The 24,041-nt window shown below is 35.4% G+C and overlaps 1 protein-coding gene across 1 annotated transcript; it reads right to left on the bottom strand.

Annotated features, from left to right (window-relative positions):
• Positions 1-3,376: 3,376 nt before the first annotated feature.
• On the bottom strand, positions 3,377-20,955 carry Snrnp48 (small nuclear ribonucleoprotein U11/U12 subunit 48). Its single transcript, XM_026384603.2, has 9 exons — positions 20,764-20,955; positions 19,135-19,248; positions 18,822-18,882; positions 17,751-17,825; positions 12,353-12,541; positions 11,467-11,588; positions 7,269-7,357; positions 6,608-6,772; positions 3,377-4,324 (listed from the first exon to the last, which is right to left on the bottom strand). The coding sequence occupies exons 1-9, from the start codon at positions 20,917-20,919 to the stop codon at positions 4,276-4,278; spliced, it is 1,020 nt and encodes a 339-aa protein (XP_026240388.1). The 5' UTR covers positions 20,920-20,955; the 3' UTR covers positions 3,377-4,275.
• Between the last annotated feature and the right edge of the window lie 3,086 nt (positions 20,956-24,041).

The raw sequence follows: 24,041 nt of genomic DNA, 5'->3' as shown, positions 1-24,041 counted from the left end.
TCGTTGTTATAGCTCTGTAGTATGATTTAAGGTCTGGCTTTGTGATGCCTCCTGCTTCACTTTTTTCAATAAGAATTGCTTTGGCTATTCTGGGTCTCTTATTTCTCCAAATGAGTTTCATGATTGCTTTTTGTCTTTCTATGAAGAATGATAATTGGAATTTTAATAGGAATAATTTTAACAGTGTTTTTGGAAGTATGGCCATTTTGACTATTAATTCTGCCTATCCTAGACCATGAGAGATCTTTCCATCTTCTAAGGTCCTCTTCAATTTATTTCCTTAAGGTTCTGCAGTTTTCATAGTAGAGGTCTTTCAGAATGGGAGAAAATCTTTGCCACCAGATAGATACGGTGTTAAATTTCCAAGATACACAAAGAACTCAAAAAGCTTAACACCAAAAAAAAAAAAAAAACCCAAATAACCCTATCAATAAATGGACAAAGGAAATAAACACTTATCAAAAGAAATACAGTCAACAAATATATGAAAAAATGTTCAACATCCCTAGCAATTAAAAAATACACTGAGATTTCACCTCACTCCAACCAGAAAGACAATTATCAAGAATACAAGTAACAATAAATATTGTCGAGGATGTGAGGGAAAAAGTTACACTCATACATTGCTGGTGGGACTGCAAATTGTTGCAAACACTATAGAAAGCAGTATGGAGATTCCCCAGAAACTAGAAATTGAACCACCATTTGATCCAATTATATCATTCTTCGGTAATATACTTACCCAAAGGACTTAAAATCAATGTACTACAGTGACGCAACCACACCAATGTTTAGAACAGCACAATTTGCAATAGCTAAGCTATGGAACCAACCTAGATGCCCATCAATAGGTGAATGGATAAAGAAATAATGGTGTAGATACACAATGGACTATTACTTAGCCATAAAGAATGACTTTAAGACATTCACCAGTAAATGAGTGGATCTAGAGATTATCATGCTAAGCCAATCCCAAAAACCAAAGGTCAAATATTCTAATATGTAGAAGCTAACCCACAACAAGAGGAGACTAGAAGTCAGTGGATTAAACAAAGGGGAATGAAAGGAAGGGAGAAGGGATGAAAACAGGAAAGACAGTGGAATGAATCTGACATAATTTTCCTATGTATACATATGAAGACACCATAGAGAATCTCACTATCATGTACATCCACAAGACTGGGATCCTAATTAGAATAAAATAGTCTATGTTTGTATAAATGTCAAAATGGATTCTACTGTCATGTATAACAAAAAGAATACAAACTTTAAAATTATTTTCCAATGTCAACTTAGAACTATTTGCCATTTGATGACTAGTTCTCATGAAAGTGTTTGAGATTAAATCTCAATCAGCCATACTCAAAAACTGCAAATACTTGGAGATGACTGATCTAATTTAAAAACTGGAGGGATGATGACCACAATGAGTGAGTTGGGCTCTGCACAACCATGTGGCCTATATCTAAATTACAGTCTCAATATTTGAGAAGTTTAATTTCTTTATGCTCATAAAGGCCTCCCCTGATGATTCAGCTTAAACATTGCTGATGGCAGAATGAAACTAAACCCATATCTCCTCCTCCCTTAATAGGGATGAGTAGGAGGAGTTGGCTATGGAGGAGGGGAGTAGGAAGCAGATCTTAGATTTTTCTTTCTCAGTTGATTTAAATTTCATATGTTGTTTGAGATTCCTCCAAGAATCTGGCATTTATCAAGCAGTCTTAATTTTAGGATGTTTGTGAGATCTTGTTTTTGGGGTCATTGTGGAATTTGGCTACCTAACGTTGATTGATGCTATCAACTTTGGAGTATAACTAAGTGGTACCAAGATCCAGTGCGAGTTCATTTGTTGATCAGTGTAACAAAATGGTGGGTGTAAAACATTTAATATTTTGAATTTTATATAGTAGTTCAAGGAACTCTGGTGAACATTGAAACTCCTATGAAATGGCAAAGATTAGCATGTTACTCTATTTTAAAAAGGTTCGCAGTTCATAAACATTTATATAGAGGTTAAGAGCACTAATCTTCTAATGTTTGTTGTATTACTTGTATAATTGGGGAAATAGCTAAGTGGCTCTAAGGTCTTAACTGCCTCATACATAACTATCACTTACATCATTTAAGAAACTATGCTAAGCACCTTGGGGATTCACAGTTTACTTTCAAGCAATACATAAGCAAGGGGCTAGGGTTGTGGCTCAGTGGAACAGCGCTCGCCTAGCATGCATGAGGCACTGGGTTCAACCACATAAAAATAAAAATAATATTGTACCCACCTACAACTAAATATATATATACACACACACACACACACACACACACATATACATATATAAATGTATATATAAACAAATGTGTAGGGGTAGAAATCGAGTGTGGCCCCTGGAGCAGGATGCTGGATTGGAAGATTGGCTCCACCACTTTTTCTGAGAATTAGAGCAAGGTATATCTGAGCCTTTGGTTCCTCATTTCCAAAATGGTGATAATAGTATTTTCACATTAGAATTTTATATGCCCTTAACATTACCATATCAAAAAAAGGGTCCTAAATCCTTGCTTTTAAGACTTTAAAATCTGACTGTTGTATCTTTAGAAATTAAGTACAATGGCAATAACAGAACTACATACTGGCAAGTGACCTATTGATTTCTGATTTATAAATCTGAGGGTGCTCTTCTACACCTGAAACCTAATAGTGGATCTGGTCCAAATCCAATCAACGTGTCAGTTACTCATTCAAATAGTAAGGTGTCATTTCTATTTGGAAATGAAATCTTTAACCTGGGTTTATAACATTCAGACTGTTGCCACTTAGACTTGAGCTGCAAAGTTTCACCAGAATGTTCTAATATATAATACAACTTACTAAAAGGAATGGATTACTAATGCACACAACAGGATCAATCTAAAAAATCTGTGCAGTGGAAGAAGGCAGAGTACATATTGCAGTATTCCTCACATGAATTCCAGAAAAGATACATCTAACCAGTGGAACAAAAAGCAGCTCTTTTGTTGCCCAGTGCTACAAGCAGAGGAACTGAATGGGAAAAGGGACAGAAGAGAACTTTGGGGGACAAGAGATTACTCGACATTTGATTGTGATGATGGTAACACAGGAATACAAATTTGTCAAGGGCTGGGGACGTGGCTCAAGCGGTAGCGCGCTCGCCTGGCATGCGTGCGGCCCGGGTTCGATCCTCAGCACCACATACCAACAAAGATGTTGTGTCCGCCGAGAACTAAAAAATAAATATTAAAAATTCTCTCTCTCTCTCTCTCCTCTCTCACTCTCTCTTTAAAAAAAAAAAAAAAAAAAAAAACAAATTTGTCAAAACTCAATCAAATGAATGCATTTTAATGTATGCACGCAGTATCTCAATACAGCTGATTTACAAGACAAAATAATAGCATAACTCTAATTAACAAGTGAAACATGAATACGTTCTTACTTTGAAAAAAAATTATTATAGATAAAGCTCAGGTTTCCTTTGATTACCCTCCAAATCCTGGTTTCCACCTCTAATCTCTCTCACCTGTATCTCCTTCCCCAGTCACTGTTATGAGTTTGGAATGAATTCTTCTGAACCTTTAAAAATATATTCACATACATTACAACCAAAGGAAATTTTGTAGATATATACATGTAAATATATGTACATGTATATATGTGAAAGAAATATATATATATCTTTTCATACAGCATTGTTTCTGAGATCTGTCCACATTAATACAGATCTAGGTTATTCATTTTATGGCAATGTAGTTTATCTATTCTATGACATACCATAGTTTTATTTAGCTAGGCCATTCCCCTTCCAACAGATATTTACATTGTTTTTCCCTACTATACTTCACCAATGTAGTGATAAAGAGTAGTTTATTTCCAGGGAGGAAATAGGGAAATAAATAGATGTTGTTCTAAGGCACCTTTAGCCTTAATGGTAAGGTTTAATATTTTTTACTATGAGAATGTATTAATATATAATTTATATATTTTAAGTACTGATTTTTAAAAAAGAATTTTATAACATAAATTACCAAAAAGAATAAATCAATAATAAGAAGCAACCCATCTATTAAAATATAAGGAAAGCACAGTTGTAGGGTGGAATAGAAAACTCACTGTTTGAAGCATAAGTATTTATTGAAAAATAATAAGCATTAAACAGATCATATAAACACATTCTCCTATGCAAAGCAATGACAACTAAAATATCAGCACACTGGTTATAATGACATACATAATTAATACATGCACAAATATTTCATTTATATTTTTTGCTTTCTTCTTTTATGACTATGATGTCTTTCCCCATCCCTGAAATGAAAGAAGTATGAAAATAAAGTATTATAAATGACATACACTTATATATCAGAGCTTTAAAATAATAATGTTCTTTCATCATACATAAACCATGACAAGTTAAAACACACATTTAGAGCTAAACAGTAATTTTGAGAGGGTAAAAAGGCAAATCAATGATTAAAACCAAGAGACTGAAATAGGGATAAGAAAAATGGATTTATGCTTTAAAGTTCCGGCTCTAAAATAAACTTTAAAAAGGAATGGACTATAGAAATGACACCTTATTATTTGAATGAGTAACTGACAGGTTGATTGGATTTGGACCAGATCTACTCTTAGGTTTCACGTATAGAAGTTCACCCTCAGATTTATATGTATATGATATGGTAGACAACCAGAGATTCATTCTCAATAGAACATTAAAGTTGGAGAAAGACTTTTAAAATGAGTTTGAGGCCCTACCTGGCAATTTAGTGAAAACCACTGTCTCAAAATTTAATAAAAGGGAGGGGGGCTGGGGATGTAGCTAAGTGGTAGAACATTTGCCTAGCAAGCCATGAGGCCCTGATTTCAATTCTTAGAATGACCAAAAGAAAAAAAAAAAAAATGTCCCCCAAAGTTCCTGATTTCCTTTTTCTGACTCCTGTGTAAACTCAGGGGTAGATATCAAAGATGAGTCTTGCCCTAATAGGAAGTGTTTCCTGCTAATACTCAATTTATCTTCTATAAAGGAAAATTATTTCATGCTTAGATTTAGAGGACTTCTAATGTATTTAAGTCTACAGAGATTGAATACAGATATTAAAAATTACTTAAATAAAAGAGGCACAAACAAATTTGAAAGAAATGAAAGAGCACAATTTCTGATAGGTAACCAAGTTAATTTGTGTTTGCATAAATTATATCACATGAATCAAAAGAGGACTAAATCCTAGCTAGCTCTAAATCTATGAACTGGATGATAGTAAAATAAGCAAAATTACCAATACAGAAAGCTACCAATGGCCCTGAAGAGACAGGACATCATTTGAAAACCTATTATTTGAAAAACACTGTGCTTTAATATAAAACCAAATAAGACATGGACTCTGCCTTCAAGAAGCTCGGAGTACAGTAGGAAAAGTAAAGACCATTAAGTTCAAACACAAGTCTGTGCTAGGGAAGGTGGTGGCAAAATGCAAATGATAACTGGCTCCACTTCAATGAGAACGAAAACCTTCAGGAGATGACAGAGCTGCTTTTAAAGAAAAAGGAAAAATTCAGCAAATGGGCTTTAAAATCAAATCAAGCAGCAGGATACAAGGTGAAAAGGCATAGATATGATGAGGGGCCCTAAGTTATGTAGGCTGCCAGGGCCCAAGTTCCACATTCCATAGGGTCACAATACAAGAAGAAGCAGGAGTCCTGATCCTGCAGCTGGTGAGAGCCACCAAAGTTCCTGATTTCCTTTATCTGACTCCTGAATTTTGCCCTTCAAGAGCTGTAAGAGGTAAATATTCACTCTGACAGAAGACCAGGGATGGATTCATATCAGTAAGTTTACAGATAAGTAGAACAGTTAAGAAAACTACCATAATTTTCTAGACAGACAGCAACAGCGACAGAGTCCTATCTTCCCACATATGAGGCACCTTCAGGTAGAACTGACAGTAATTTAGAACTGACGGAGATGGTAAAGAATAAGGAAGGTGTATCTAAGATGACTGCTTGATTTCTGGCTTAGGTGAACAGATGAGGGTCATCCACTAATCAGAACAGGAATATTGGGGAAAGAGGTGCAGACTGGGGAAACAAAGTTTACATAGCCTGGATGAATATAAAATCTAGAAGGATGCCTCGAAAGCAGCTGGGCAATAAGTAGGCCACAACTGATTTAATTTGTGTATGTGGTGGGGTGGGTACTGAGGACTAAACTCAAGAGAGCTCTACCACTGAGCAATATCCCCGGCCTTTTTTCACTTTTTATTTGAGACAGAGTCTAGCTAAGTTGCCCAGGTTGGCAGCAAACTTGTGATCCTCCTGCCTCTACCTCCTGAGTATCTGGGATTACAGGCATGCGCCAACATGTCTGGCTAAATTTATTATTTTAGCATTAATATGTATTGTTCTCAGCTATCAAAATCACACCAATAAGGCCAAAATGAACTAATGTTAAGGTTTAGCCCCTTTTCTCCAACTCTACACACCCTTCAACTAAGGAATTGGCAAGAAGAAGAATAAGAAAGAACAAAGAATGAAAGATGGTAAGGAACAAGCAGAAGACAAATGTTAGATGCTTCAGAGTTTTAGACTCACCTCTCTTTCCTTCTCCTTGACTCAGAGTTTTTATCCTTATCTTTATTTCTTTTTCTTTTATGTGGGCTCCTACTCCGATCCCTTCTATGTCGTGAACTCTCAGTATCCAAGTAGCTTCCACCAGACTGCCGTGAGTCTACTGAAGCTGATCGCCTTTCTTCATTTCTGAAACAGAGAGGAACAGCAATCAGCTTGTTTTACCACTGGTCTCCCCAGCACACACACACACCAATCTAAAGTGCAATATTTCACATCACGCCAATGATAGATGAAGGCTAAATATGCATAATCTTATATTCCATATAAGAGAATAGTCAAAAATAGCTGCTATAATATGCTTTATTGTTTAACTATTTTACTAATGTGGTTGTTTCCTCATTAACTGTCCTCACCAAGATAGGCAATGTCATAAAATGATTCTAGTATGATTCTGAGAACTGACATTTAAAAACGAGCATTTCAATGATTTATAGTATGCTACTAAGGGTCTTGAAAATACTAAAACATAATAATTATTAGTAAAAGATTAAAATAATAATATTTTAGGATTGGGAGTATAACTCCATGACAGAGCATTTGCCTAGCATGTGAAAGGCCCTGGGTTTAAGCCATAAAAAAATAAAACAAATTTATTTTTTTACCAATAAAGATAATGACATACTTTTCAGCATCATCTTCTGCTTTTTCCTGTTCTTCCTGCCAATGGTTACTGAGTTCTTCCATGTGCACATTTATCACATCCCGAATCACCTTGGGAGATGAAAACACCAAATATCAGATAAGAATATTGTTATAAAAATTACATCTAGGGCTGGGGATGTGGCTCAGTACTAGAGCACCTGCCTAGCTTGTACACGGCCCTGAGTTCAATCCCAACACCGCCACCAAAAAAAAAAAAAAAATTAAGTGCAAAAAGCCTGAAAAAGCTCTGCTAATGATGAACAGAAAATTTACTAAGAGCTATGATATAATAGACTATGAAATGAATGCATTTTAGAGAATATAAAAAGGGTACTGTCTAACTGGATTATGAATGACAGATGGAAGTATTATTTCAATGCTAAATTTGAAGTTGATAACTATGAATATGTAACAAAATAGCCTTATTCTTAGGAAATACATACTAAGAATTTAGGGAAAAAGGACCATTATAAAGGATCCATTATAGATGAAACTTACCCTTAAATCTTTCATTTAAAAAAAAAAAAAGGGCATACAGATAAAGATGGAGAAGGTAGAAAATGCACAGAAAGAAAAAGAGCAGTTCAAATGAGAAATACAGGGCCCAAATGTTAACAATGCAAAGAAAAAAAACTACAGGAGTTGTTTGTACCTTATCTGTATGTTAGAGAATATTTACAAATAATTTTTAGGCCTTCTAGATAAGTCAAGATAGACAAATATAAGACATTACAGTTATGTCACAGACACCTTTCCAGTCAGAATATAAATTCTTACTTTTTAAAAAAAAAATTATTTTTAATTGTGGACAAAATATCTTTATTTTATTTTATTTATTTATTTTATGGGGTGCTGAGGATCAAACCCAGTGCTTGCTAGGCAAGCAATCTACCACCAAGCCACAACCCCAGCCCCTAAATCTCTTACGTTTAAGAATCATTTGGTGGAAGCTGAGGCATAAGGATTGAGTTCAAAGTCTGCCTCAGCAACATGAAGCACTAAGCAACTCACTAAGACCCTGTTTCTAAATAAAAATACAAAAAAGGGCTGGGGATATGGCTCAGTGGTTGAGTACCCCTGAGTTCAATCCCCAGTTAGCAACCCCCAACCCCCTAAGAAAAAGAACCATTTGAAAGTTGTTTTTTTTTTTTTTTTTCCTAGTTTACCCACACCATCAAGCTCAAGAATAGTCGTGGGAGAGGCAAAGATAAAGCTAAACTAGAAGTGGACCTGTCTCTCATTCCTAATTAGGAAAGGTTTTAAGTAAAAAGGTATAGGGGACCAGGCAACCTCAGAAACAAACACTATAGTTCAGACCTGACTGCATTTTTCCCACTTTAGGAAAACTTTCTATTAACAGCTTTCAAAGAAAAACAGGACAATGTCCAATCTCCTTATAAGGCCTTGAAAGCCTCCATGATTTCACTGTATCACACAGTAGAAGCCATCCTTGCCTCATACTAGATAATTCCTCAGAAGCCCTAAGCTCTGGGTACACCGCATTACTAATGGATCTCTGAAACAAACTCTTGAACTTTAGTTGCATTTAGTAATGCTAGTGCTTCCATCTGGGAAATCCCTATCGCCACTTCTCCTCACACTGTATTCTCCTGTGGATAACCTAAGACAAGCCCCAATCTAACCCACTAGGTTAACAAGGTGACACAGACCTGTAGTCAAATTCAAGCTCTAGCACTTTCTTAACAGCCCTACAAGTTTCCTTGTCTGCTAAATCCATATGAGCTCCTTGAAGCCCACTGCATCCACAGAATCCATCATCACAGGTTTGCTTATTCCTTCTCCTCAAATGCACCTTCTCTGACACTCATACCAACCTTAGCTTTTTAAGAAAAATCACTCTTTCCTTCATACACTTTGATTTCACCTTTATTTTTAGCACTTAACACTATCTGTATTTTGAAATGTCTATTTCACTTGCTATACTATAAGCTCCTTTAGAATGGGATCTATGGGCCATTCATTTTTACATACCCCAGAGCAGTGGCAAAAATACAGTATGTAATAGTAACTGTTAGCATGTAATTTTTTGCTGTAATTTGTCAAAATTCAGATTCTAATCAGAGCAAATAAAAAATATGTAGGACATGAATGAAGCTAGGAATGACCAGAGATAAAAAACAAATCACTGAAAGATTTATAAATTCGAAGTATTTACAGATGAAAAATATCTGGGTTCTACTTTCAAAACTACTGAGTGTAGCAGGAGGTGAACAGTGAATTGGGGGATAAATAAAACACGAGGGCCATATGTTGGTAATTGCTGAAGTTCGGTGATGGGTACATAAGGTTCCTTAGGCTATGCCATTCACTTCAGCATATGTTTAAATATTCCCATATACAAGGTTAACCAGGAAACTGTAAAGAAATCAACAGCAACATGATCAAAAGATCCTGAGAGAAGAAACAACAGATGTATCACCAAGTATTTGAATCACCAAGGTAGAATAACATGATCCAAGACCTCTACTAGAAGAGGTGAAGTCTAAAACACATCTCTAGTGACAAAAAAGAATACCATAAAATTCAGTGCTGAGCTGTGTGGTACTGAATGTTAGTACAATAAACCACAAGACTGGGAAATTATCTTCCATGTATGTATAATATGTAAAAATACATTCTACTGTCATGTATAACTAAAAAGAATAAAATAAATAAATAGACTATTAGTATGATAAACCAGTGATTGCTCAAAGTCAACCAGCACTTTATGGAAATGGTGGTCCACACAGTAATCAAGATTTAAGAAGGCAAAAAACAAAGAGCATTTTAGGTGATTAAACAACATGTATTAAGACCTGGAAGTAAAAATAAATACGTATAATCAGACACTGCTTAAGAGATAGCAAAAAAAACAAAAACAAAACAAAAAAACTGCTTGATAAAATGAGGCCAGATAATTACACCACTCCTTGGTGTTTATCCTCAAGATAAAGCCATCATGCTATAGCAACACACACATACCCAATTCATAAGAGCCAAACTTTGGAACCTACCTAGGTGTCCATCAAAGGATAAATGGATAAAGAAGATGTAGTATATATACACAATGGAGTTTTACTGAGCCATAAAGAAACATAAAATTATGTCATTTGCAGGAAAACAAATAGAACCAGAGACCATTATATTAAACGAAATAAGCCAAACTCAAAAAGTCAAGGGTCATGTGTTTTCTTTCATAGGTGGAAGCCACAGAGGAAAAAGGAAAAGAACACAGGAGAGGGGGATCTCATGAATATCAAAAGGAGACCAGCAGAGTAGAGGAAAGGCAAACAGGAGGAGGGAGGAGGAAAGGGAAACACAGGGAATGATACTGGCCAAATTATGTTGCTGTATTGTGTGCATGCATGGATATGTTACAACAAATGCCACCATTATGTACGACAGTAATACACCAGTAAAAATGAGGTCAGATTATAGGTCTCTGTAAAGAAGAATTCTTTAAATAATTAAGAATAATAAAGAACTTAGGGTTTCATGAGGAAAATATTTGTAGAGTCTGGGCAACGCAATTCATGTACCCAAAATATTCATAAACTCTACTCATTTCATGACATCTGAAAATAAATCTAGATACACACCAGACTGATTCATTAAATTATACCAAGACACTCTAAAACCCATATATTTAATAAAGTATGTAAAAGCACATTAAGATTTGTTTTAAAAAAAAGATAACAGCTAATATTGAGAAATTTGTGTTCTTGTGCATCATCTCAATTCTCATAACCCTGCAAAGTTTGTACTATTACAAAATGAAAGAAAATTGAATCTAAAAAGCTCAAATAACTTGTACAACTCACAAAGTCAATAATAAACAGCAGAATCAAAACTGAAGTCAAGGTCCGTGAAATACCAAAATTCCTTCTCTTATCATGTTATAATACTACTTTCTCAAATGCAGCTACTTTTTGAGATTACACCACCTCTTTATTTGTTTACATATCTATTTATTTACTTAGGTATCCTGAAAAGCCTTTGCCTGGTAAAGGGTGGGTCTGAAATTAACAGGGCAAATACACATTAATCGTGGTCACCCAGAAGATACTTTCTTTCAGAAAACCTCCAAGAAATTGAGGAAATCCATAGAACAGATTTAGAAAACCATTCAAAAGAAGTTTTTCTTCTCAACAAAGCTTTCTATATTATATGAAACTTACCTCAGTATATGATTTCTTGGTTATGTGAACATTCTTAGCTCTATAGGACTGGCGTCTTCTTTTATAATCTCTCACTTCTGCCAGGATTTCAAGGTAAGATTTTGGACTTTTTCGACTATTATCTAATGAAAGCATAAAATAAAATTATTATATCATTAAGCGCTTTTAAATTTGTAAGAATTAGCAGGTAGAAACACCACAATCCCATCCATTCATATGTGTGTGTGTGTGTGTGTGTGTATATATAATATATATATATACACACACATGGATGAATATGTGTATTTTTTTTTTAATTACTGGGATCAAACTCAGGGCCTCATACATGCTTAGGCAAGTGATCTACCACTAGCTACATTTCCACATCTCCACCCCTTTTTTTGTTTGTTTTGAGATACGATCTAAGTTATCCAGGCTGGTCTCAATTCATGGTACTCCTGCCTCAGATTCCCAATTAGCTGAGATGCACCACTGTGCCCATCATTATCTTATATTTCATCATGTTTCAAGGTAGAGCACAAAACCCCTATAAATTCTGCAATGTATAGATACATGGGCTGTTTTATATCATTCCTCTTTTCTAACCTTTAATTGAACATAAGAGTGCTTAGATCCAGAGATTAAAGTAAGAGAACAGTGCTCTTACTTTGCTTAAGTTACTGTGCTTAAGTAACTTACAGAAGGAAGATATGCTTAATATCTTCAGTCACAGGAAAACTTTATCTACTAAGTAAATATATTTATTGACATTTTCCAATACCACATGATAAAAAACCACCTTGCTCCAACTCAAAGTGGCATGATAATAAATCAGATTAATAACAATCATAGGATTTATAGGAGGGGGTGGCAAACTGAAATGTAAAGTATGATATTCATCTCAAACCTTGATTAACTTTGGCAGCCAAGTCTACAAAGAGATCACTATCATTTTCAATGATTTGAGAATCAGAGCGCTTTTTCTTTGTCTCTTCGACGACAAAATCATAAAGGGCAAGACGATCAGCTTGGGTTAGATCACAAACAAATCGTTTATGATTCAGAGGAACTTCAACAGGCAATGAAGAATACATTCCTAAAGTAAAAATAAAACCACAAGAATAAACAATACATGAAGCATTATGGACTTAAAATCTACTACTTTTTAATAGATTAAAAATGTGCTATAACAATGCAATATTAATACAAATTATTTTTATATAGCAATCCCTAATTACACAAAATATCAATTTATATGATAAGTAGTAAACAATGACTATCCTAAATGCTACTCCCACAGAAAATATGTATCACAGATGTTTGCTATTCTCTCCAAGGATGTTAAGATAAATCCCATGAAGGCCTGCAGTAATAATCACATACACACACATACACACACATACAAAATTAGTTCATAAGAAAACCTTCTTCTTTCATGTTTATGTGTATGCCTGTGTGTGTTTGTATGTGTGTGAGGTGGGTCTTGCTATGTTGCTAGGCCTCAAACTCCTAGGCGTAAGGGATGCTCCTGCCTTGGCTTCTCAAGTAGTTGAGCCCACAGGTATACACTACCACACCCAGCTAAAAACATCTTTTGCGTAACCATTTCTGAAAGACCACCCATATTACAAAAGAAGATATTACTTTATGTGTACATGATTTTCCTCAGAGAAGTTGAAAAAAAAATGTTTTCAATGGGTAATACACATTGTAGACCCTCTGAAAATAAACTACAGATATGAAAATATGTAAAAATAAAATGTCTTATTTGTTTAAGACATCAAGCTAGATGTTCAATATTCTAAACCCATCCCACTGTGCAATGACTTAGAGCTAGGGATCAAAAAACAATTAAGCAGTAGAAATCCCAAACTTGCTCAGACCAAAGAAAGATCTATTAAACTAACACTAAACTACTTTTAATTTCCTGAGGAGGAAGCATAATGGCTTAACCAAATTAACTGAAATAAGGTAACAGCAGTGCCCCCTGACAATTACAGATCTCTCTCAAATCTGCTCATTAATGAAAAAAGTAAATACAATACCTGGATGTGATGTATTAAAACACTGAAGAAATTTTTTGTTTTGAGATTCAAATGTTCTCAAAGAAATAAAATTATTGTAACTGTAAATAAAGCAATTTAAAACAATTCTTTCTAGACTTCATTATTCACTAATGCAAACAAAGAACAAGTACTACCAAAGGAATACTTCCCGTTGTTTGCTAGGTTAGCTTACTAGGTTATCTTAAAGTGGTAACTCTGACTCAAAGACAATGTCAAATAAATAGCTCTTCCCAGATATGTTAGATAAAATCTAACTTCATTAACTTCTTAGGTTAACAGGTGAAAGAAGGACTCAAGAGCATACTATGAGCTAATAGGCATTATAACAAAAGAAGAGATGCTTTTCCTTTGTCCACAAATTATGCAGAGCTGCATGGAATCTGAGGCTGGGTTTAACAGCTATGGATGATACAAGGCCATTTTTACTAGCCAAGGGATTCGGGTTAACCAGGAAGGTTAACTTTACAAAGTTAATCAATTTTGTTCTAATGTTGGCAGGCACTAGGAAATGCCCCTTTAGGTAGCCAGTTATTAAGACATTTAATTTTATAATATAAAATTGGCTTTGATAAGCCAAATTTCTTTGAATATGGACCATAAAAATCTAGGAGATCAGAAAACAATGATATATTACAAACAAGCTCCTCATAAACTTTTGCCTGTTATCTTTTTAACCAAAAAAAAGTACATAATTTTCTCCTTAAAACATTTTGGAGTTTTCTTTGATTTATTCATCTTAAATTTCTTTACAGTAAAGACTGAAAACTTCTTGAAATTCAACCAAGATTTCAAATTAAAGACTACAATATTGTGACAGCTATGAAGATAAAGTTGAGAAGTTTGATACTTTTAAAAGGATATCATTTGCAAAAAGGATACTGCATATCTTTAAATAAGGAGTATATTCAGGTTTCTAATTCCTCTTTATACTCACCCCAATTACTGAAAAAGAAAAAGTACAGGAAAAGTTAAGCAACAAACTGCATTCAAATCTTTTAGAACACAGATATTTGTGACAAAAGAAAAAAGAATAAACACTTATATACTCTTGGCATGTACATAAAATGTAAATTTTCAAAATGTTAAGCTTCAATATGATTTGTAATTGTCATAATTCTTTTTTTGTAGTTTTTAAAAAATGTGATAAAATAACATAAAATTCCCCTTTTAACCATTTTCAAGTATACATTTCAGAGACACAAGGTACAATCACACTTTTGTGCAACCATCAACTCTATCTTTTTCATCATCATAAAATGAAACTCTACTTCTTATGTAACTATTCTCATTCTTCCTTGTTAAATACTATTGCCATCACAGGGCATCTTAAATATATGACATTAAATATTAGTAAGAGATATTGCTTCAACATTACAAACTTGGAATTTTACAAAAACAATTCCCTAACAATAAAGACAAAAAAAATTAAGGCCCACAGAAGTCAAATGACTTGCCCAAAGTGTCACAGCTGGAAAAGATCTAGTCTAAAGCCATTCTATCTTATCTCTTTAAGGTTCTTTTATACACTGATCTTTGAATCACGGTCATTCTCGCACTTCGTGAAGTATAGCAATTTCAACATTTAATATTATAGAAAAAAGTGAAGAACTAAATATAGAAATATTATTTATGACAGAAATTGATATCTTGGTTATAAAATTAACCACTATAATTACATCTGAAAGTAAGTATGCAGATCTAAAGCCTGTTCAAGCTTGCACAAAGGTTAACGGATTAAAAATTCTGTATCCTGAGTTCAAGCCTGACATAACCAGAGAAATGAAAGTACAGGTGCAACCTTGCAAAAAACTTAGTTTAGTGTATATTAAAATAAAATAATATTTACATAGGGAAGTGCAAAATGTTTCATGTTAGTCATTCTCTCTTCAAAGTATATAAATCAGTAAGAAGATATTTCAAGACTTTTTTTTTGTCTTGTGGAAAAAGGTTTTAAAATATCTAAGACTTCAGTGGGCCACAAAAATAATGTGTTGAGAAATTATAGAACAAAACACAGGATATTAAAAAAAGGTTTAAAAACAGGGGCTAGGGATGTGGCTCAAGCGGTATCATGCTCGCCTGGCATGCATGGGGCGCTGGGTTCAATCTTCAGCACCACATAAAAATAATAAATATAAAGATATTGTGTCCACTGAAAACTGAAAAATAAATATTTAAAAAAATTCTTTAAAAAAAACAGGGTTACAGATCATATAAAAATAGTTCTTCTAATAAAAAAAATCTTAATTTAACATAGTGTTAACAGGCCAGGTAAGGTGCTTCACCCCTATAATCCCAGTAATTTTGGAGGCTGAGACAGGAGAATTACGAGTTTGCAGTCAGCTTAAGCAACTCAGCAAAACCCTGCCTCAAAACAAAAACATAAAAAGGGCTGGGGGTATATAGCTCAGTGGTAGAGTGCCCCTAGGTTCAAACCCCCAAACCATCAAAAGCAATTACAATAAATAAATAGAAGGAGTTCAAACAACTGAAAGTTCTTAATTATGTAATGAAAAAATTCAAAGTAATTCTTCGCTTTTGTGATTTAACTAAACACAATGTCTACTAAATTTGTCTTACTATTCAGTTATTTAAATTTATAAACATGGGACATTTTATAAATTATTCATCCATTTCATTATACTAATATTGCTTTCTCTACATTAATTTTCACTTAGAAAATAACAGCTACCAATGATTTTAACTAGGGCTAGTTTAGCATTTATCATCTCTGTCCCTCTAAACGAACCTATAATTTTATACTATAGATAAGAAATAAAAAAAATTCAAAAGAAGTTGTCATTTGTATAACACTAAGCAGTTAGCTTAAATTCTTTAAACTGGGCTTTCACAAAATAGAATAAATAGTGAAAAGCACTGTTATGAGTATATTAATTTGAAGTTTGTGATATTCTTCCATAATTGGTATTGAAGACCTTTAGAAAGAGCTTGTTTCCTATCTATAACATGCAAACACTGGGGTAGATGAACACCAAGTGCTCTTTCAACTCTAAAATAAATTCAATAAACCTATTAACCAGTTAAGAGTCATATAAAATCTTTTAAAAGTTAACCCCCCCCCTTAAAAAAAAACAAAAAACCTATGCTTTCTTATAGGTCTATTAACTAAGCAAGGACTACAGGTAGAATCAACAACAGAGGCCAAGAAAGGTTTGATGGTCATAGCTCAGTAGTAAGCTGTCCAAGTAAGATGAGAGTCAAATGTCTCCCTCAAAGGTTTTTTAAAAAAAAAAAAAAAAAAAAAAACACCTGGAATTAAGCTTACAGACATGAAAGTGGGATATTCAAAGCAAGAATTTTTAAAAAATATGTTTCTGGCTGTTGGCAGGAACTAATTTAAGATAAATAGGCTAAGGGCAAGATGGTCTCCCTCCTGAAGCTACAGTGCAACTCAGAGCACAATGTTTGGTAGATACCCTGAACACTTCAACTTCAACCAAGACTATGGCCTGGTAAGAAAGAAGAAAAACACAGAGCAAGTAATCTAGAGGATGTTCAAAGACTATAGCTTAGAAATCCTTATAAGAAAAACCAGTCATCCTTTGGTTAGATGTTCATATACCTCAGTCCAAAAATCTAAATTCTTTGCTAGCTTTACTTCTGATAGATAAAATTTTCTTTGATTTCCTAAAAATGTAGGCTTAAAATTTTAGTCTTGTAATCTATTAAAGTCCTAGGCAGAAACTCTTTAATCCAACTCCAAAGCTGGCATGAAAAGATACACAAAACCTCCAAGATTACATGTAAAACATTGTTGGTGCTTTTTTCTGAGGAGGGGATCCCTAGCACTCACCATTTCAAAGGAGTCCAAGATCTAAAAAGACTATAAAATTATACTTAACAGGGTAATGCTAAGGGCAGCTGTATGTGGAGGCTAATCTCTTTTAGCCTAAGCCTTTCCCTTTATACAACATTTTAACAGTCTCCAATGAGGAACTCTCAGGGGCCACAAAAATAAGGGCAAAACCCAATAGAATTTATTTACTAAATAATGACTTTAAAAAAAAATTATCCATAAGGTAATCTCACCTATTAAGTAAATGGGAAATATGTAATAAATGATGTTGAAACAAGGCAGATTAGCTGAACATTAAATGTAAAACTTAACCTTTTCCATGTAACTATTTCACAAGGCTTTTCATGAAGAAAATTAGTAATGTGCTTGTGAGAGAAAAATAATTTGATCCATTAGTTAGCTCAAACTGTGAGGTCACTTACTTTGATTGTAACAATCACCATCTTTTCCAACTGCATTTCTAGCTTGTTTAATTATCTGGAATTGTGAGTCCTTATCTGTCCAAAAAAAAGAAAATCCACACATTACAAATCATCAGTGTTCACAATTAAGAGATTACCTGGTTTCTAGTCTAAGTACTTTGGGCATACTGACAAACCTTCCAGAATCATAATGGATGAAACATCCATATTACTGCCTCCATAATCTGAATACAGAATTCTTTCAGATCTTTCTAGGGGCCAGGAAGTGACCAGACTTCAAGCAATTTAGAAAACACTATAATCAGGCATACAGGAATAGCAGCTACAAGTTTGAGCACCCAATGATATCTAACATTTTTGAAGCTCAGTTAAGTGCCAGGTACTATTTTTACTATATTCACATATAATTTAATCCTCAAAGTGCTTTTGTCATCATCCCTGATTTATAAAGAAATTTAGAAAACAGACGAGTGAATTACCTTACTAAAAGACACACATAAATTAGTGACAAAACCAAGAGTTGAATCAGAGCATTCTATTTATCTTGAGTCCAAGACTTTACATATGCTAAGAGTACCTGGGAGACATTTCCATTTTCACTCTTTTCAATTTGTGTTGTGTACTTAGATTTTTGTTATAACCAAGAAAGATCTATGCCACTGTATAAAGTTTTTCAGAGTTTTTCACTGCCTATTAACATAAACCTGATCTTTAAATTTTAGATTACATGAATGTTTCACTGTTTAACTAATGTAAATTAGTTACTGGGGATTAAACCCAGGGGCACTCTACCACGAATCCATCTTCAGCCCCTTTATTTTTATTCTGAGAAGGGTATCTCATTAAGTGGCCCAGGTTAGCCTTGAACTTTCAATCCTCCTGCCTCAATCTCCTAAGTAGCTGGTATTATAAGTGTGCAGCACCACCCATGATCAATTCTACATTCTCTTAATGTATTAAATGTCCTTCTCAATCATAAGCATGTTCATAAAATTCATCCTTTTGATAATTCAAAAATGAAAATTTAATAACTAGATTTTTTAAGTTATCATCTAATAATTTAATACTTACTCAAAGTAATTGAAGGAATTTTCAGATTCTCATAGAAAAAATCAGGATTATACATTTCATCCTAAACAGTAAAAAACAAAAAACTTAGTGTTCTTGAGGATCAGATAATTGATTATATTAAGATTTGACAAAAACTTATAGTACCATTTAAATATTTCTCACAATAATTTGTAATCTTCCTATCCACAAATAGGCAAATAAGGGCTGATATTTTATATACCTTCTAAATACTACGAATTTATTAATGCACAATTTACATTATGTGTGTGTGTGTATGAGAAAGAGAGAGAGAAATGACTAAATATATTGGTACCTCTTCTTCCTTGGTATAACCCAGTTTCCTCAATCTACAAGATTCCATGTGCTTTGCTAAAGATGATTTTGGCATGTGATGATTGGAATCATAAGGACATATCACAACTTCATCCTATAAAAGGCAAATGAAGAAAAAGGTACATAATATTTTTAAATATTTATATCATTAAATATTTACTACTTGATTAAGTGGTACTACAACTTCTGAACTTCTATACATGCTGGTCATACTTCCTCTGTGCTTCACCTAAACTAATTCTGCTCGTTTTATTTATCAGCTTAGAATTTGCTTTGTTCAGGAAACCTTTGCTGACCCACTGCAGCCCCAAATAACCTGTACTATAGCAATTACATCATAATGCAATAACTGATTTCTCCGTATTCCTCCTCACCACCACCAAACAAGTGTCAGTGTTGTTCACTGAACCGCAGTGTTAAAACATCACAGAAAAGTAGAGCTTAAGTATCCGGAATGCATCTATTCTAAGAGTTACTCTCTTGAATAAGATATTCGATTTGCAAAAGTTAAATGCACACCCACAGCTTACTGTCAGAATATGGGAATTTTACAAAGAAGTTTTAAAAATACAACATAACAATTAAGAATACACACTTCAGAGTCAAAAAACCTGAGTTCAAATCCTAACTGTTGTTTCATACCAATGTATCCTTGAACAAATTACCACCTCTGTTCCTCATTTATAAAATGTTACCAATGAACACTTATGATTAGTAAACAAGGTAACTATATAATAAATAGCATATACAAAGTGCTATTTAAGTATTAACATAAGGAACTCAATTTTACTGCACTGCTGAGTAAACAATGGTATAGAAAGCTTTGGCAGACCCCACTTGATGGTTTCAAATATCTCCCCACATGAACAATGAAGTTTAAAATACTTCCACTGCGTTTTTAACACAATAAACAGTGACTGGTTTATATATAAATCAAATATACTTTAAATGCTTCTGGGGAATCAGACATGTGACTTACACCGCCCCCCCACAAGAGACATCATTATAACATAGTAAAACCCAGAAATTCCTCCACTATGGACCACAACCCTTCATTCTAATCCACCAAAAACAAAGACAAAACAAAGCTGCCTACATTTAAAAAACCAATTCTACCGTTCAAGTGAGTTTGCTAGTTATCATCTCTTAATGACATCCTTTAATAATCCCAGAACCGATGCTGTCCCAAACAGAAGGGTCCAGTTTTAAGGGAGAAAAAGGTGAACAGGTGAACTTCTAGCTCTTCTTTTGGTGCAACTGCAGAATCCTATGACAGATGACAAAGCAAATCTCCAAACCTCCGCAGGCATCACTGAGGCCCATTGGCTTATTTCCTAAGCTCGAGATTTCCCTCCTTCAACCCACAGTTACGCTGGAGAAGAGCCGCAGCGGGGGGGCGCAATGGAGCGCTCAGGTGGCCCTGGTGCGCCCCAGTCCGGCACCCGGGGGCGTCAGGGCAGCTCCGGGCCTGGGCGCCCCCTACGGCTCTGCAAACCAAGGGGCCTCCTACGCCCTTCCCTTCGCAACACCCAGCGCGTTATCTCCCACGGCCAGAGCGGACCGCGCGGGCGGACAGTCCCCGGAAAGGCCCGGCGACCGCGCCCCTCACCTCCGCCGCCTTCTCTTCCCCGGGGTCCAGCTGATCAAGGCTCCAGCCCAGGGACGCCGTCACCTCCTCCAGCGTCCTGCAGCAGCTCTCCACAAACTCGCTCAGCTCCTCCTGCAGCCTCCGTCTCTCCTCCAGGGGAGGAGGTTCGTCCTCCATGGCGTGGCCCACCCGCAAGGAGGAAGTGACCGAATAGTCCGCCGCGCGCGCGGGCCTCTGGGAACAGTGGGCGGGGCTGTGCGCCACGTGACTCAAATGGCCTATAGAGAAGCGCCCCGGGGAAGGCGGGATCTGTCACTTGGAAAGACTGCTCCTGGATGCATGTGCCTCTGGCTTTCCCAGAATAGCATTGCTCCTCTTAAACTTTTTTAGAAAAAAAAAAATTACTTAAACCGACAGAAAAGTTTAAATAGTACAAGGAGTGTTAATATCATATTCCTCCAGCTCATTAATTGTTATTAGCAGTCTACCACGTTTGATTTCTCTAGGTCTCGTTTCTCCACACTCCAAGCCCCACACACTTATTTTTTGCTCATTTCTTTGAAAGTCAGTTGCAGATTTTTCTTCCCCCACCAAAAAAAAAAAAAAAATGTTAATATGCATGTTCTCAGAACATTTTCCTTGTAATCATAATGCATGACTGAATCTGAGAAAATTAATTTTATAAAGTAGTTCTATGCATAGCTTAAATTTCCCGAGTGGCCCGTCTCCCAAATTCCTTTACAGCAGTTTCATTATTTCAACCCAATGAGCTCCTTTTTAAATTACGACATTGAATTTTGTGATGAGCCTGGGCCGGTTGTCCTACAGGATATCCCTCATTCTGGATTTGTCAAATCTGCCCTCCCTCCACACCCCGCTATGGATTAATTGAAGCATTTTTGCAAGAATACTACATAGGACATGCATACCTTTTGCTACGTCCCATGGGGACATATACTTAGATACTTAGATTTTCTTATTAGTAAAGTTAAATTTTACTACTTGGTAAAGATGGTGGCTAATTTTTTTCTTTTTGGGAGTGTGTGGGTGTGTGTGTGGGTGTGTGTGTGCACGCATGCACACACAGGCCAGAGATTAAACCCAGGGGCACTTTTCCACTGAATATGTCCCCAGCCCTTTATATTTTGAAACAGGGTCTTGCTAAGTTGTTTAGAGCCTTAATAAGTGGCTGAGGCTGGCTTTGAACTTTCAATCCTCTTGCCTCAGCCTCCCTAGTTGCTGGAATTACAGGCTAAATCTTTCCATTTTGATGGTGCTTTTTCCTCTTGGTAATGCAAAGTAGTCTGTGGTCATACCTGGACATATCTTGAGACCATGAAAATATCATGTTCCCCAACTACCTTGTATAATCCTTCATTGAATCTATTGCTACATATTATAAATGATAATTCCCTTACAGTGTCATGTCCTCTACATTTATTAGGTGGCATTATTTATACACTTCCATTTTATGGTTTATTTCACCATGGAATCAAGGGATTTCAAATGTATAAGGTTTTCAAATTTAGTGTAATATACTCTATCACCAGAAAATCCTTGTTGATACTCAAATTGTCCTAAATTTGGCCAGTGGAAACCACATTAAGCCACCCCTTGTGCATCTTTGACATATCCCCTTTAGTCTGGGTGCTTTGCCTTGATCGCCTATGCTTTGTAGTTTTCCTTCTCAAGATCTGGAATCAGCTTTTAGTTTTTCTATGTGGTTTTAACATCCAGAACCTAATATTTTTTACATTTTTTTCAAGCCTGATCTATGCTTCCCTTTGCACTGTTTACCTTCGATAAAGGAACGATGAAGGAGACTTTTGAACAATTATTATTTCCAAAGGCAAATAACATAGTTCTGACATTTTAAAAAGTGGTAATAATATTATTGATAGCACCATAAAATGCAGTAGGCCAGTAGCTATAAGCAGATATGGAATAAGAGTTGAGTTCTAGAAGTAATTTTTTTCATACTCTGCCCACACCATCTTTACTTTTTATTTGCATTTCCATAGTTAGCCAAATGATCTGGGAAATGTGTACACTAATTTTGGGTGTGCCGTGATGATTCTAATTGAAAGTGGATGTACTGTGTATGTGAAACAAGTCAAAACAGTCCAGGTCAGGTATTTCCTCTTTTTAGTACACTACTGGTTTTATCTCAAAGCTTAGTGACAGCAGATTAGAAGGAGTGGGAAAGATTTGTCAGCTCTCTGTATTCCTCTCTAGTTACTGTGTTAACCTGGGGAATCGCTGTACATTGATGCTGTTAAGCCATTTAATCACTTTCCTGGAGAGGTCTCTAGACCTGTTCTGGGATAGGCTTGTTATGGACCCAATTTATTGGGTCCTCCTGGCCAAAATCATCTATTGAAGCCCTAATTCACAATGTGACTATATATGGAGATAGGGACTTTCAGGGGGTAAACAAGGTCAAGATGAGCTCTTAATCTAATAAAGAAGAGATACCAGAGCTCTCCTTCTCCTTCCTCTGCCCCTGCCCAGTCCTCTCTCCACATGTGCATAAAGAAAAATCCATGTGGCCACATGTCAAGAAAGTGACCATGCACAAGCCAGGAGAAGAGGTCTCATGAGAAACCAACCCTGACAACACCTTAACTTGGACTTCCGGCCTCCAGAATTATAAGAAAATATAGTTGGTTAAGCCACTCAATCTGAAGTACCTTGGTATGGCAGCCTGAAGTGACTAAGAGAGACTCCTAGCTCTAGCATAAGGAATTTCCTCTTCCACACCCCACAGCATTTACTCTTTTTCCTGTTTGATGACAAGGGCTGTTTTTGTACCATCTGTTCCTAGCGTGCGACCCATGGCTTCTGGCACCATTCAGGATACACAGAACTCAATATCCAGTGAATAAATTCATTTCAATTCCTCCAAATTAGGAGAAGAGATTAAGGGGAGGAAAAAGAAAAGTAAAATAAAAAGAAATGAAAGATGTGAAGGAAAAACAGTCCATTTGTTGAGAATGGAAATAATTTCACCCTAAGTACCAAAAGCCCCAATAACTTAAGTGGAGCTGACTTTAATGATTTTTATCATTCTCCAATTTTAGAACCTCATTTGCTCCCTATTTTTTATCTGTATTACAAGGTTTGTTTAATTTTACTGATATACATTGCTGACATTTAAAAGTTCTGCCGCCGATTGTTTTGTGTGTCTCCTGTCCCCACCCAGACTGCAAATGCCTTGTAGTCGGAGGACCTGTAAATTCTACTGAATCTTCATAGCACCAGACATAGGTATTAAGTCAAGTCATATTAATTTAATGACA

The sequence above is a fragment of the Urocitellus parryii genome, chromosome 8 (assembly GCF_045843805.1).
Source record: "Urocitellus parryii isolate mUroPar1 chromosome 8, mUroPar1.hap1, whole genome shotgun sequence".
Classification (NCBI taxonomy): Eukaryota; Metazoa; Chordata; class Mammalia; order Rodentia; family Sciuridae; genus Urocitellus; species Urocitellus parryii.
This window is presented reverse-complemented; position numbering and strand designations above follow the sequence as displayed.

Excerpts from the sequence above, each read along its gene's own strand:
- Snrnp48 (XM_026384603.2), bottom strand. The coding sequence starts at position 20,919 with ATGGAGGACGAACCTCCTCCCCTGGAGGAGAGACGGAGGCTGCAGGAG. Across the intron at positions 12,542-17,750 it reads TGGTGATTGTTACAATCAAA|GAATGTATTCTTCATTGCCT; the intron begins GTAAGTGACCTC and ends TTTTTACTTTAG. Across the intron at positions 7,358-11,466 it reads CCAAGAAATCATATACTGAG|GTGATTCGGGATGTGATAAA; the intron begins GTAAGTTTCATA and ends TCATCTCCCAAG.